The sequence below is a fragment of the Hemitrygon akajei genome, unplaced genomic scaffold (assembly GCF_048418815.1).
Source record: "Hemitrygon akajei unplaced genomic scaffold, sHemAka1.3 Scf000158, whole genome shotgun sequence".
Lineage (NCBI taxonomy): Eukaryota > Metazoa > Chordata > Chondrichthyes > Myliobatiformes > Dasyatidae > Hemitrygon > Hemitrygon akajei.
The window spans coordinates 110,257-123,583 of NW_027332044.1; the positions used below are offsets into that span (position 1 = coordinate 110,257).

The 13,327-nt window shown below is 52.6% G+C and overlaps 1 protein-coding gene across 1 annotated transcript in view; it reads right to left on the reverse strand.

Annotated features, from left to right (window-relative positions):
* Positions 1 to 3,178: 3,178 nt before the first annotated feature.
* LOC140724071 (uncharacterized) overlaps positions 3,179 to 13,327 on the reverse strand; it is an 83,664-nt gene continuing 73,515 nt past the window's right edge. The window contains exons 8-12 of the mRNA XM_073038557.1: positions 4,815 to 4,901; positions 4,169 to 4,333; positions 3,843 to 4,013; positions 3,517 to 3,687; positions 3,179 to 3,361 (exon numbers count right to left, since the gene is read on the reverse strand). Of these exons, the coding sequence (XP_072894658.1) occupies positions 3,187 to 3,361; positions 3,517 to 3,687; positions 3,843 to 4,013; positions 4,169 to 4,333; positions 4,815 to 4,901 (769 nt within the window). The 3' untranslated portion in view covers positions 3,179 to 3,186. The remainder of the gene's footprint in view (positions 3,362 to 3,516; positions 3,688 to 3,842; positions 4,014 to 4,168; positions 4,334 to 4,814; positions 4,902 to 13,327) is intronic.

Below are 13,327 nucleotides of genomic sequence, written 5' to 3' on the forward strand. Positions count from 1 at the left end.
ACCACAGCCATGCAGCCCCCTCATCTCTGTCACACCCCCTCTCTCCCCAAACGCCTCCCTCTCTGTGTTGACAGTGATTTGTGGAGAGAATGGGGGAGAGTTGAATTCCGGACTTAGACTCCCCCCTTCAACCGCATGTCAATCTCTCAGTTCTGAGCCTATACTGAATGGTCAGAGAGGGAGATTCGCTGTTTCATAATACCTCACTGTGTAATCGGACCGTGTGGAGGGAGATTCACTCTGTGTCTGACCCCAGGTGTAAGTGTGATGGGACAGTGTGGAGGGAGCTGCACTCTGTATCTGACCCCGGGTGTGTGTGATGGGACGGTGTGGAGGGAGATTCACTCTGTATCTGACCCCGGGTGTGTGTGATGGGACGGTGTGGAGGGAGATTCACTCTGTTTCTGACCCCGGGAGTGTTTGATGGGGCGGTATGGAGGGAGATTCACTCTGTGTCTGACCCCGGGAGTGTGTGTGATCGGATCGTGTGGAGGGAGATTCACTCTGTGTCTGACCCCGGGAGTGTGTGATGGGACAGTGCGGAGGGAGATTCATTCTGTGTCTGACCCCGGGAGTGTGTGATGGGACGGTGTGGACGGGGATTCACTCTGTGTCTGACCCCGGGAGTGGGTGATGGGACGGTGTGGAGGGAGATTCACTCTCTGTCTGACCCCGGGAGTGTGTGATGGGATGGTGTGGAGGGAGATTCACTCTGTGTCTGGCCCCGGGAGTGCGTGATGGGACGGTGTGGAGGGAGATTCACTCTGTATCTGACCCCGGGAGTGTTTGATGGGGCGGTGTGGAGGGAGATTCACTCTATGTGTGACCCCGGGAGTGTGTGATGGGACGGTGTGGAGGGAGATTCACTCTGTGTCTGACCCCTGGAGTGTGTGATGGGACGGTGTGGAGGGAGATTCATTCTGTGTCTGACCCCGGGAGTGTGTGATGGGACGGTGTGGAGGGAGATTCGCTCTGTGTCTGACCCCGTAAGTGTGTGATGGGACGGTGTGGAGGGAGATTCACTCTGTGTCTGGCCCCGGGAGTGTGTGATGGGACGGTGTGGAGGGAGATTCGCTCTGTGTCTGACGCCGGGAGTGTGTGATGGGACGGTGCGGAGGGAGATTCACTCTGTGTCTGATCCCGGGAGTGCGTGATGGGACGGTGCGGAGGAAGATTCACTCTGTGTCTGGCTCCGGGAGTGTGTGATGGGACGGTGTGGAGGGAGATTCACTCTATGTCTGGCCCCGGGAGTGTGTGATGGGACGGTGCGGAGGGAGATTCACTCTGTGTCTGAGCCCGGGAGTGTGTGATGGGTCGGTGAGGAGGGAGCTTCACTCTGTGTTTCACGCCGGTATTCCATCCTCCATCCGTCTCGTACTCGGGACCTCAGTGACTCACGTCTGATATTCGAGCCGATATTAACTGTCTGCGGGGTACAGGAGGGGGACGGTTAGCCAGGAAGGGGGTTAATTTGAGACGAGATCCTGGGCACCCAGACTCTGCCAGTCCGACCTCCCTCAGCCTGGAGCTGAGACGCGACTGTGTCAGTGTGAGGAGCTCCGACCCACTGTTACAGTGCACAGGGTGCGGGGAGCAGCGGAAACCTCAAACAAACTCAAGTCCGACACCAAGTCAGGAAGTTACAGCGGTTTATTGATTTCATCATGATAAATGATAATTAAACAGTATGTGAGCTGCTGACTTGCGGGAATAAATAAGCTGTTGTAGCGATGTACTACATACAGAGCGAGAGACAACGACTTGCAGTCGGTGAGTCTGTTCCAGACTAGTTTATTCAAACTTCGCGGCGCTGGCATTTAATCCTGGGGTATTTGTGAGCCGATGCGCCTGCGCATTTAATCCCGAGCGCCCGCCCTCTCCGAGCGGAAATGACGTCAGAGGTGCTCACCGCGCTGGCTATTTGTGAGTCCATGCGCCTGCGCAGAAAGTGGGTCGCCACACTGTTCCCGACTCACTCACAATTAACTGACCGGCGACAACGGGTGACCGGTAGATTAATCAGTCCCGTCTCTCACCGTCACTCTGCATCCAATCACACTTCAGGGCCGTGTCCGGGATCGCTGCGGATCCGAGGCCATTGCCGAGGGATTTGTCAATTTAACACCATTGTATCGGCCAGACTGCCGAATGCACCGTCCTCGGCAACGGGAGCAAAAGGATTCTCTCCCGGGACACCGGTGTCCCAGACTGAGACCCCCCCCCCCGGGACACCGGTGTCCCAGACTGAGCCCCGGCCCCCCCGGGACACCGGTGTCCCAGACTGAGCCCCGGCCCCCCCGGGACACCGGTGTCCCAGACTGAGCCCCGGCCCCCCGGGCTCCTCCTGTCCGGGTAATTCCCCGGGGGGTCACGCGGGAGAGTCTCGATCCCGCACATCCGGCGGAAGTGGCGCCGCCGGACAACGGGCGGAAATGCGTCACTGCGGGAGCGCTTCCGATATCACCGAGCTTGAGACCGCTGCCAGTTCCGTTAAAATCGTTGGGAATCAGCCCCGGCGCGCGGCCGTTAAAGGTAAGGGCGGGAGTTAAAGGGGAGGGAGAGTTAAAGGGGAGGGGGAGTTAAAGGGGTGGGGGGAGTTAAAGGGGAGGGGATGTTCACAGATCCACACTCAGTCCGGGTCTGACTCCCCGTAGAGGCTCCAGTTCCTTCCATCCGGTCTCACTGAACCGATTCCCCACCAGCCTGAAACAGATGGGAAAATGAAGATGAAATAAACAGATTACACAACAGTGTCAGTAACAGGGGACCGGGGTTAATGTTTCAACAACACTCACAGACAAATATCACCAGAAAACCCGCGGATCCGCTGACATTTTATCACATTGAACATTAACACAAACACTCACCAGATCCACTCCAGACTCGGGAGGGTCAGTATGAGGCGGCGGAGACCGGGGACAGATCCGTCTGTCAGAGAGTTTAATCTCAGGTTCAGCTCCGTCAGGGATGGGTTTGTACCGAGAGCGGAGACGAGATCCTCGGCCCCAGAATCTGTGAGACCGACATTGTTCAGCCTGGAGATGAGAGAGGGTGAGGGTGAAGGACACAGAGAGACAGGAGACGGTACAAATCCCCAGTGTTTATCAGTAACACAATTACTGATCACATTAATGTTCAGTGTCAGACACCCAGTGACTGTAAACACAATCTCCCACAGTCTGGTACTTACAGCAGTTTCTGTATTTTACACTCCGGGTTCCCCAGAGCCGCAGACACCAGTTTCACTCCTGAATCTCCCAGTTTATTATCACTCAGGTCCAGCCCCGTCAGTGATGGTTTTGTACTGAGAGCGGAGATGAGATCCTCGGCCCCAGAATCTGTGAGACCGACATTGTACAGCCTGGAGATGAGAGAGAGTGAGGGTGAAGGACACAGAGAGACAGGAGACGGTACAAATCCCCAGTGTTTATCAGTAACACTATTACTGATCACATTAATGTTCAGTGTCAGACACCCAGTGACTGTAAACACAATCTCCCACAGTCTAGTACTTACCGCAGTTTCTGTATTTTACACTCCGGGTTCCTCAGAGCCGCAGACACCAGTTTCACTCCTGAATCTCCCAGTTTATTACAACTCAGGTCCAGCTCCGTCAAGGATGGTTTTGTACTGAGAGCGGAGGCGAGATCCTCGGCCCCAGAATCTGTGAGACCGACATCCCTCATCCTGGAGATGAGAGAGAGTGAGTGTGAAGGACACAGAGAGACAGGAGAGGGTACAAATCCCCAGTGTTTATCAGTAACACTATTACTGATCACATTAATGTTCAGTGTCAGACACCCAGTGACTGTAAACACAATCTCCCACAGTCTGGTACTTACCGCAGTTTCTGTATTTTACACTCCGAGTTCACCAGAGCCGCAGACAACAGTTTCACTCCTAAATCTCCCAGTTTATTATAACTCAGGTCCAGCTCCGTCAGTGATGGTTTTGTACTGAGAGCGGAGGCGAGATCCTCGGCCCCTGAATCTGTGAGACCGACCATCCCCAGCCTGGAGATGAGAGAGAGTGAGGGTGAAGGACACAGAGAGACAGGAGACGGTACAAATCCCCAGTGTTTATCAGTAACACAATTACTGATTACATTAATGTTCAGTGTCAGACACCCAGTGACTGTAAACACAATCTCCCACAGTCTGGTACTTACCGCAGTTTCTGTATTTTACACTCCGGGTTCCTCAGAGCTGCAGAGGCCAGTTTCACTCTTGAATCTCGCAGTTCCCAATCACTCAGGTACAGCTCCGTCACTGATGGGTTTGTACTGACAGCGGAGGCGAGATCCTCGGCACCAGAATCTGTGAGATTCCTCATCCTGGAGATGAGAGAGAGTAAGGGTGAAGGACACAGAGAGACTGGAGACGGTACAAATCCCCAGTGTTTATCAGTAACACTATTACTGATTACATTAATGTTCAGTGTCAGACACCCAGTGACTGTCAACACAATCTCCCACAGTCTGGTACTTACCGCAGTTTCTGTATTTTACACTTCGTGTTCCCCAGAGCCAGAAACACCAGTTTCACTCCTGAATATTCCAGGTCATAATAATTCAGGTCCAGCTCCGTCAGGGATGGGTTTGTACTGAGAGCGGAGACGAGATCCTCGGCACCAGAATCTGTGAGACTGACATTGTTCAGCCTGGAGATGAGAGAGAGTGAGGGTGAAGGACACAGAGAGACAGGAGACGGTACAGATCCCCAGTGTTTATCAGTAACACAATTACTGATCACAATAATGTTCAGTGTCAGACACCCAGTGACTGTAAACTCAATCTCCCACAGTCTGGTACTTACCACAGTTTCTGTATTTTACACTCCGGGTTCCTCAGAGCTGACAACACCAGTTTCACTCCTGAATCTCCCAGTTTATTGTCCCCGAGTCTAAACACAAACAGACAAATTGATGAACAAAGTGATACAAACCGTGGGTCTGAGGGAAATTCTCTCACGCGGATATTTCAGGAAACATTAAACCCTTCCGTAAATCACTGATCGGAGTTCCCATCACTGTCAATGTCCCTCACTGCCCAGCTCCAGTGTATTCACCCAATGTCAGTCATTTAGTCTGTTGCTGTGACACTGTGAACTCCACATATTCTGTCTCGTTCTCCGTTGGCTAGAAAAGTGTTACTGACAACAGAGTGTCAGAAGGGGCAGGGATGGGGGTGATATGGCCCCACAGTGAGGAAGCTTTGTGAATCGGGAAATGTCGATGGGAGATGGAGGAAGAGACCCCACCTGAGGGAACGGATGGAAAGACACAAGAGGAAAGGGATGGGGGAAGGAGTTCCCACAGGAGGAAGTGTGATGGGGAAGAGAGATCCCACAGGAGGAAATGGGATGGGGAAAAGAGATACCACAGTTATGGGGGAATGGGGAAGGAGAGATCCCACCGGGGGACGGGGAAGAGAGATCCCACAGGAGAAAGGGGGATGGGGAAGAGAGATCCCACAGGAGGAAAGGGGATGGGGAAGAGAGATCCCACAGGAGGAAGGCGGATGGGGAAGAGAGATCCCACAGGAGGAAGGGGGATGGGGATGAGAGATCCCAAAGGAAGAAAGGGATGGAGAAGAGATATCCCACAGGAGGGAGGGGATGAGGAAATGAGATCCGGCAGGAAGAAGTGGGATGGGGAAAAGAGATCCCACAGGAGTTGGGGGTATTGGGAAGGAGAGATCCCACAGGAGGAAGGTGGATGGGGAAGGGAGATCCCACAGGAAGAAGGGGATGGGGAAGAGGTCCCATAGGAGGAAGGAGATGGGGAAGAGAGATCCAACAGGAGGAAGGGGGATGGGGTAAAAGAGATCCCACAGGAGGAAGGGGGATGGGGAAACGAGTTCCCACAGGAGGAAGGGGGATGGGGAAAAGTGATCCCAAAGGGAGGAAGGGATGAGGAAAGGAGATGCCGCAGGAGTTGGGGGGATGGGGAAGAGAGTTCCCACAGGTGGAGGGGGTTAGGAAAGAGAGATCCTATGGGAGGAAAGGGAATGGGAAGGAGAGATCCCACAGGAGGAAGGTGGATGGGGAAGAGAGATCCCAGAGGAAGAAGGGGATGGGGAAGAGGTCCCATAGGAGGAAGGAGATGGGGAAGAGAGATCCAACAGGAGGACGGGGATGGTGAAGAGAGATCCCACAGGAGGAAGGAGGATGGGAAGAGATCCAACAGGAGGAAGGAGGATGGGGAAGCAATCCCACAGGGTGAAAGAGATTGGGAAGAAAGATCCTACAGGAGAAGGGGAAGGCAATGAGAGATCCCACAGGAGGAAGGGGGGTGGGGAAAAGAGATCCCACAGGAGGAAGGGGGGTGGGGAAAAGAGATCCCACAGGAGGAAGGGGACTGGGATGGCATATCACACAGCAGGAAAGGGAATGGGGAAGAAACATCCGACAGGAGGAAGGCGATGGGGAAGAGAGATCACACAGTAGGAAAGGGAATGGGGAAGAAACATCCGACAGGAGGAAGGCGATGGGGAAGAGAGATCACACAGTAGGAAAGGGAATGGGGAAGAAACATCCGACAGGAGAAAGGCGATGGGGAAGTGAGATCCAACAGGAGGAAGGGGGATAGGGAAGTGAGACCCCGTAGGAGGAAGGGGGATGGGGAAGAGAGATACCACAGTTATGGAAGGATGGGGAAGGAGAAATACCACAGGTGGAAGGGGGATAGGAAAGAGAGATCCTACAGGAGGAAGGGGAACGAGAAAGAGAGTTCCCATAGGAGCAAGGCGGATGGGGAAGGGAGATCCCAAAGGAGGAAGGCGGCTGGGGAAGAGAGATCCCACAGGAGGTCGGGGGATGGGGAAGAGAGATCCCATAGGAGGAAGAGGATGGGAAATAGATATTCCGCAGAGGGAAGAGGGATGGGGAATAGAGCTCCCACAAGAGGAAGGGGGCTGGGGAAGAGAGATCCCACAGGAGGAAGGGGGATGGGAAAGAGAGATCCCACAGGAGGATGGGAGATGGGGAAGAGAGATCCCACAGGAGGAAGAGGGATGGGGAATAGAGATCCCACAGGTGGAAATGGATGGGGAAAAAGAGATCCCTCCGGAGGAAAGGGGGATAGGGAAGAGAGATCCCACAGGAGGAAGGGGGATGGGGGAGAGAGATCCCACAGGATGAAGGACGATGGGGAAGAGAGATGCCACAGGAGGAAGGTGGATGGGGGAGAGAGATCCCACAGGATGAAGGACGATGGGGAAGAGAGATCCCACAGGATGAAGGACGATGGGGAATAGAGATCCCACAGGTGGAAATGGATGGGGAAAAAGAGATCCCTCCGGAGGAAAGGGGGATAGGGAAGAGAGATCCCACAGGAGGAAGGGGGATGGGGGAGAGAGATCCCACAGGATGCAGGACGATGGGAAAAAGAGATCCCTCCGGAGGAAAGGGGGATAGGGAAGAGAGATCCCACAGGATGAAGGATGATGGGGAAGAGAGATGCCACAGGAGGAAGGGGGATGGGTAAGTGAGATCCCACAGGAGGAAGGGGGATGGGTAAGTGAGATCCCATAGGAGGAAGGGGGATGGGGAAGAGAGATACCACAGGTGGAAGGGGGATAGGAAAGAGAGATCCTACAGGAGGAAGGGGAATGAGAAAGAGAGTTCCCATAGGAGCAAGGCGGATGGGGAAGGGAGATCCCAAAGGAGGAAGGGGGCTGGGGAAGAGAGATCCCACAGGAGGTCGGGGGATGGGGAAGAGAGATCCCATAGGAGGAAGAGGATGGGAAATAGATATTCCGCAGGGGGATGAGGGATGGGGAATAGAGATCCCACAAGAGGAAGGGGGCTGGGGTAGAGAGATCCCACAGGAGGAGGGAGATGGGGAAAAGAGATCCTGCAGTAGAAAGGGGGATGGGGAAGAGAGATCCCACAGGAGGAAGGGGAGTGGGGAAGAGATCCCACAGGAGGACGGGGATGGGGAAGAGAGATCCCACAGGAGGAAGAGGGATGGGGAATAGAGATCCCACAGGTGGAAATGGATGGGGAAAAAGAGATCCCTCCAGAGGAAAGGGGGATAGGGAAGAGAGATCCCACAGGAGGAAGGGGGATGGGGGAGAGATATCCCACAGGATGAAGGACGATGGGGAAGAGAGATCCTATAGGAGGAAGGGGGATGGGGGAGAGAGATCCCACAGGATGAAGGACGATGGGGAATAGAGATCCCACAGGTGGAAATGGATGGGGAAAAAGAGATCCCTCCGGAGGAAAGGGGGATAGGGAAGAGAGATCCCACAGGAGGAAGGGGGATGGGGAAGTGAGATCCCATAGGAAGAAGGGGGATGGGGAAGAGAGATCCCACAGGAGGAAGGGGAGTGGGGAAGAGATCCCACAAGAGGACGGGGATGGGGAAGAGAGATCCCACAGGAGGAAGAGGGATGGGGAATAGAGATCCCACAGGTGGAAATGGATGGGGAAAATGAGATCCCTCCGGAGGAAAGGGGGATAGGGAAGAGAGATCCCACAGGAGGAAGGGGGATGGGGGAGAGAGATCCCACAGGATGAAGGACGATGGGGAAGAGAGATGCCACAGGAGGAGGGGGGATGGGTAAGTGAGATCCCACAGGAGGAAGGGGGATGGGTAAGTGAGATCCCATAGGAGGAAGGGGGATGGGGAAGAGAGATGCCACAGGAGGAAGGGGGATGGGTAAGTGAGATCCCACAGGATGAAGGCAAAGGGGAAGAGAGATCCCACAGGAGGAAGGGGGATGGGGAAGAGAGATCCCACATGAGGAAGGGGGATGTGGAAGAGAGATCCGACAGGAGGAATGGGACTGGGAAGAGAGATCCGACAGGAGGAAGGAGAATGGGGAAGAGAGATCTGACAGGCAGAAGGCGGATGGGGAAAAGTGATCCCAAAGGAGGAAGGTGGACTGGGAAGACAGATCCCACAGCAGGAAGGCAGATGGGGAAGAGTGATCCCACTGGAGGAAGGGGGATGGGTAATTTCAACATACAGGTGAACTGGGAGAAACAGTTTGGTGCTGGACCCCAGGATAGGGAGTTTGTAGAGTGCCTACGGGATGCATTCTTGGAACAGCTTTGTACGAGAGCCGACCAGGGACAAGGCTATTCTGGATTTAGTCTTGTGTAATGAACAGGATTTGATAAGCGATCTTGAAGTAAAGGAGCCATTAGGAGGTAGTGACCATAACGTGATATGTTTTTATCTGCAGTTTGAGAAGGATAAGGGCAGCTCGGAGGTGTCAGTGTTGCAGATGAACAGGGGAAACTATGGAGCCATGAGGGAGGAGCTGGCCAATGTTGACTGGACGGATAGCCTAGCAGAAAAGACAGTGGAACAGCAATGGCAGGTATACTTGAGAATAATGCATAAGGTGCAAAATCAGTTCATCCCCAGAGAAGGAAGGATTCAAAGGAGAGAAAGGGGCCACAGTGGTTGACAAAGGAAGTCAGAGTTTGCAGAACATTAAAAAAAAAGGAAGTATGACAGAGCTAAGGTGAGTGGGAGGACAGATGATTGGGAAGTTTTCAAGGAACAACAGAACTTAACTAAAAAGGCAATACGGGGAGAAAAAATGAGGTACGAACGCAAGCTAGCCAGGAATATAAAGGAAGATAGCAAAAGCTTTTTTAGGTATGTGAAGAGAAAGAAGATAGTTAAGAACAATGTTGGGCCCTTGAAGAATGAATTGGGTGAAATTGTTATGGGAAACAGAGAAATGGCAGAAGAATTTAATGAGTACTTTAGATCTGTCTTCAATAGGGAAGACACAAGCAATCTCCCAGATGTATGGATGGGCCAAGGACATAGGGTAACAGAGGAAATGAAACAGATTGACATTCGGAAGGAAACGGTGATGAGTAGACTGATGGGACTGAAGGCTGACAAATCCCCAGGTCCAGATGGTCTGCATCCTAGGGTACTAAAGGAGGTGGCCCTGGAAATTGCGGATGCATTGGTAATCATTTTCCAATGTTCCTTAGATTCAGGATCAGTTCCTGAGGATTGGAGAATGGCTAATGTTATCCCATTTTTTAAGAAAGGAGGGAGGGAGAAAACAGAGAACTATCGACCTGTCAGCCTGACATCGGTGGTGGGGAAGATGCTAGAGTCCATTATTAAGGATGAAATAGTGGCATATATAGATAGCAGTGATAGGATTGGGCTGAGCCAGCATGGATTTACCAAGGGTAAATCATGCTTGACTAATCTGTTGGAGTTTTTCGAGGATGTAACCAGGAAGTTAGACAGGTGAGATCCAGTGGATGTAGTGTACCTCGATTTTCAGAAGGCATTTGATAAGGTCCCACATAGGAGATTGGTGGGTAAAATCAAAGCTCAGGGCATCGGGGGGAAGACATTGACATGGATAGAAAACTTTTTGACAGATAGAAAGCAAAGGGTAGCGGTGAATGGGTGTTTCTCGGAATGGCAGGTGGTGACCAGTGGGGTGCCACAGGGCTCGGTATTGGGACCACAGCTGTTTACAATTTACATCAACGATTTAGATGAAGGCATTGAGAATAACATCAGCAAATTTGCTGATGATACTAAGCTGGGTGGCAGTGTGACATGTGATGAGGATGTTAGGAGAATTCAGGGTGACTTGGATAGGCTGGGTGAGTGGGCAGATACTTGGCAGATGATGTTTAATGTGAATAAGTGTGAGGTTATCCACTTTGGGAGTAAGAACAGGAAGGCAGATTATTATCTGAACGGTGTAGAGTTAGGTAAGGGAGAAATACAAAGAGACCTAGGAGTCCTTGTTCATCAGTCACTGAAATTGAATGAGCAAGTACAGCAGGCAGTGAAGAAGGCTAATGGAATGTTGGCCTTTATTACAAAGGGAATTGAGTACAAGAGCAAGGAAATCTTCTTGCATTTGTACAGATCCCTGGTGAGACCACTCCTGGAGTATTGTGTACAGTTTTGGTCTCCAGGGTTAAGGAAGGACATCCTGGCTGTAGAGGTGGTGCAGCGTAGATTCACGAGGTTGATTCCTGGGATGTCTGGACTGTCTTACGCAGAGAGGTTAGAGAGACTGGGCTTGTACATGCTGGAATTAAGCAGATTGAGAAGGGATGTGATTGAAACATAGAAGATTATTAAGGGATTGGACAAGATAGAGGCAGGAAATATGTTCCAGATGCTGGGAGAGTCCAGTACCAGAGGGCATGGTTTGAGAAAAAGGGGTAGGTCATTTAGGACAGAGTTAAGGAAAAATTTCTCCCAGAGAGTTGTGAGTGTCTGGAATGTACTGCCTCGGAAGGAAGTGGAGGCCAATTCTCTGGATGCTTTCAAGAAGGAGCTAGATAGCTATCTTATGGATAGGGGAATCAAGGGATATGGGGACAAGGCAGGAACCGGGTATTGATAGTAGATGATCAGCCATGATCTCAAAATGGCGGTGCAGGCTCGAAGGGCCGAATGGTCTACTTCTGCACCTATTGTCTATTGTCCCACAGGAGGACGGGGGATGGGGAGGAAATTTCCTGCAGGAGGAAGTGGATGGGGAAGAGTGATCCCACAGTAGGAAGCAGCATCAGGAAGAGTGATCCAACAGGTGGTAGGGGGATGGGAAAGAGAGATACCACAGGAGGAAGGAGATCCGGAAGAGAATTCCCACAGAAGGAAGGGAGATGGGGAAGAGAGATCCCACAAGAGGAAGGAGAATGGGAAAGAGAGATCCCACTGGAGGATGGGAGATGGGGAAGAGAGATCCCACAGGAGGAAGGGGGATGTGGAAGATAGATCCCACAGAGGGAAGGAGGATTGGGAAGAAATTTCCGGCAGGAGTTATTGGATGCGGAAGAGAGATCCCAGAATAGGAAGCCGAATCAGGAAGAGAGATCCAACAGGAGGTAGGGGGATGCGAAAGAGAGATACCACAGGAGGAAGGGGATTGGGAAGAGAGATCCCACAGGAGGAAGGGAGATGGGGAAGAGAGATCCCACAAAAGGAGGGGGATGGGGAAGCGAGATCCCACAGGAGGACGGGGGATGGGGAAGAGAGATCCCACAGGAGGATGGGGGATGTGGAATAGAGATCCCACAGGAGGACGGGGGATGGGGAGGAAATTTCCGGCAGGAGGAAGTGGATGGGGAAGAGTGATCCCACAGTAGGAAGCAGCATCAGGAAGAGAGATCAAACAGGTGGTAGGGGGATGGGAAAGAGAGTTACCACAGCAGGAAGGGGATCCGGAATAGAATTCCCACAGAAGGAAGGGAGATGGGGAAGAGAGATCCCGCAAGAGGAAGGAGAATGGGAAAGAGAGATCCCACTGGAGGTAGGGGGCTGGGGAAGAGAGATCCCACAGGAGGATGGGAGATGGGGAAGAGAGATCCCACAGGAGGAAGGGGGATGTGGAAGAGAGATCCCACAGAGGGAAGGAGGATTGGGAAAAAATTTCCGGCAGGAGTTATTGGATGCGGAAGAGAGATCCCACAATAGGAAGCAGAATCGGGAAGAGAGATTCCACAGGAGGAAGGGGGATGGGGAAGGGAGATTCCACAGGAGGAAGGGGATGGGTTATCGAGATCCCAGAGGAGGAAGGGGATGGGGAAGAGTGATCCCTCAGGAAAAAGAGTGATGGGCATGAGAGATCCCACAAGCGGAAAGGGATGGGGAAGGGAGATCCCATAGGAGGAAGGGGGATGGGGAAGAGAGATCTAACAGGAAGAAAGGAATGGGGAAGAGATATCCCACAGGAGGAAGGAGATCGCGAAAAGAGATCCCACAGGAGGAAGCTGGATGTTGATAAGTGATCCCGCAGTAGGAAATGGGATGGGGAAGAGAGATACTACAGTTATGGGGGGATTGGGAAGAGAGTTCCCACAGGTTTAAGGGGGATAGGAAAGAGAGATCCTGCAGGAGGAAAGGTCACGGGGAAGAGATATCCCACAGGAGGAAGGGGATGGGGAAAACGGATCCCACAGGAGGAAGGGGGATGGGGAAAAGTGATCCCAAAAGAAGGAAGGGATGAGGAAAGGAGATGCCGCAGGAGTTGGGGGGATGGGGAGTTCCCACAGGTGGAAGGGGTTAGGAAAGAGAGATCCTATGGGAGGAAAGGGAATGGGAAGGAGAGATCCCACAGGAGGAAGGTGGATGGGGAAGAGAGATCCAACAGGAGGAAGGTGGATGGGGGAGAGAGATCCCACAGGATGAAGGACGATGGGGAATAGAGATCCCACAGGTGGAAATGGATGGGGAAAAAGAGATCCCTCCGGAGGAAAGGGGGATAGGGAAGAGAGATCCCACAGGAGGAAGGGGGATGGGGGAGAGAGATCCCACAGGATGAAGGACGATGGGGAAGAGAGATGCCACAGGAGGAAAGGGAGATGGGGAA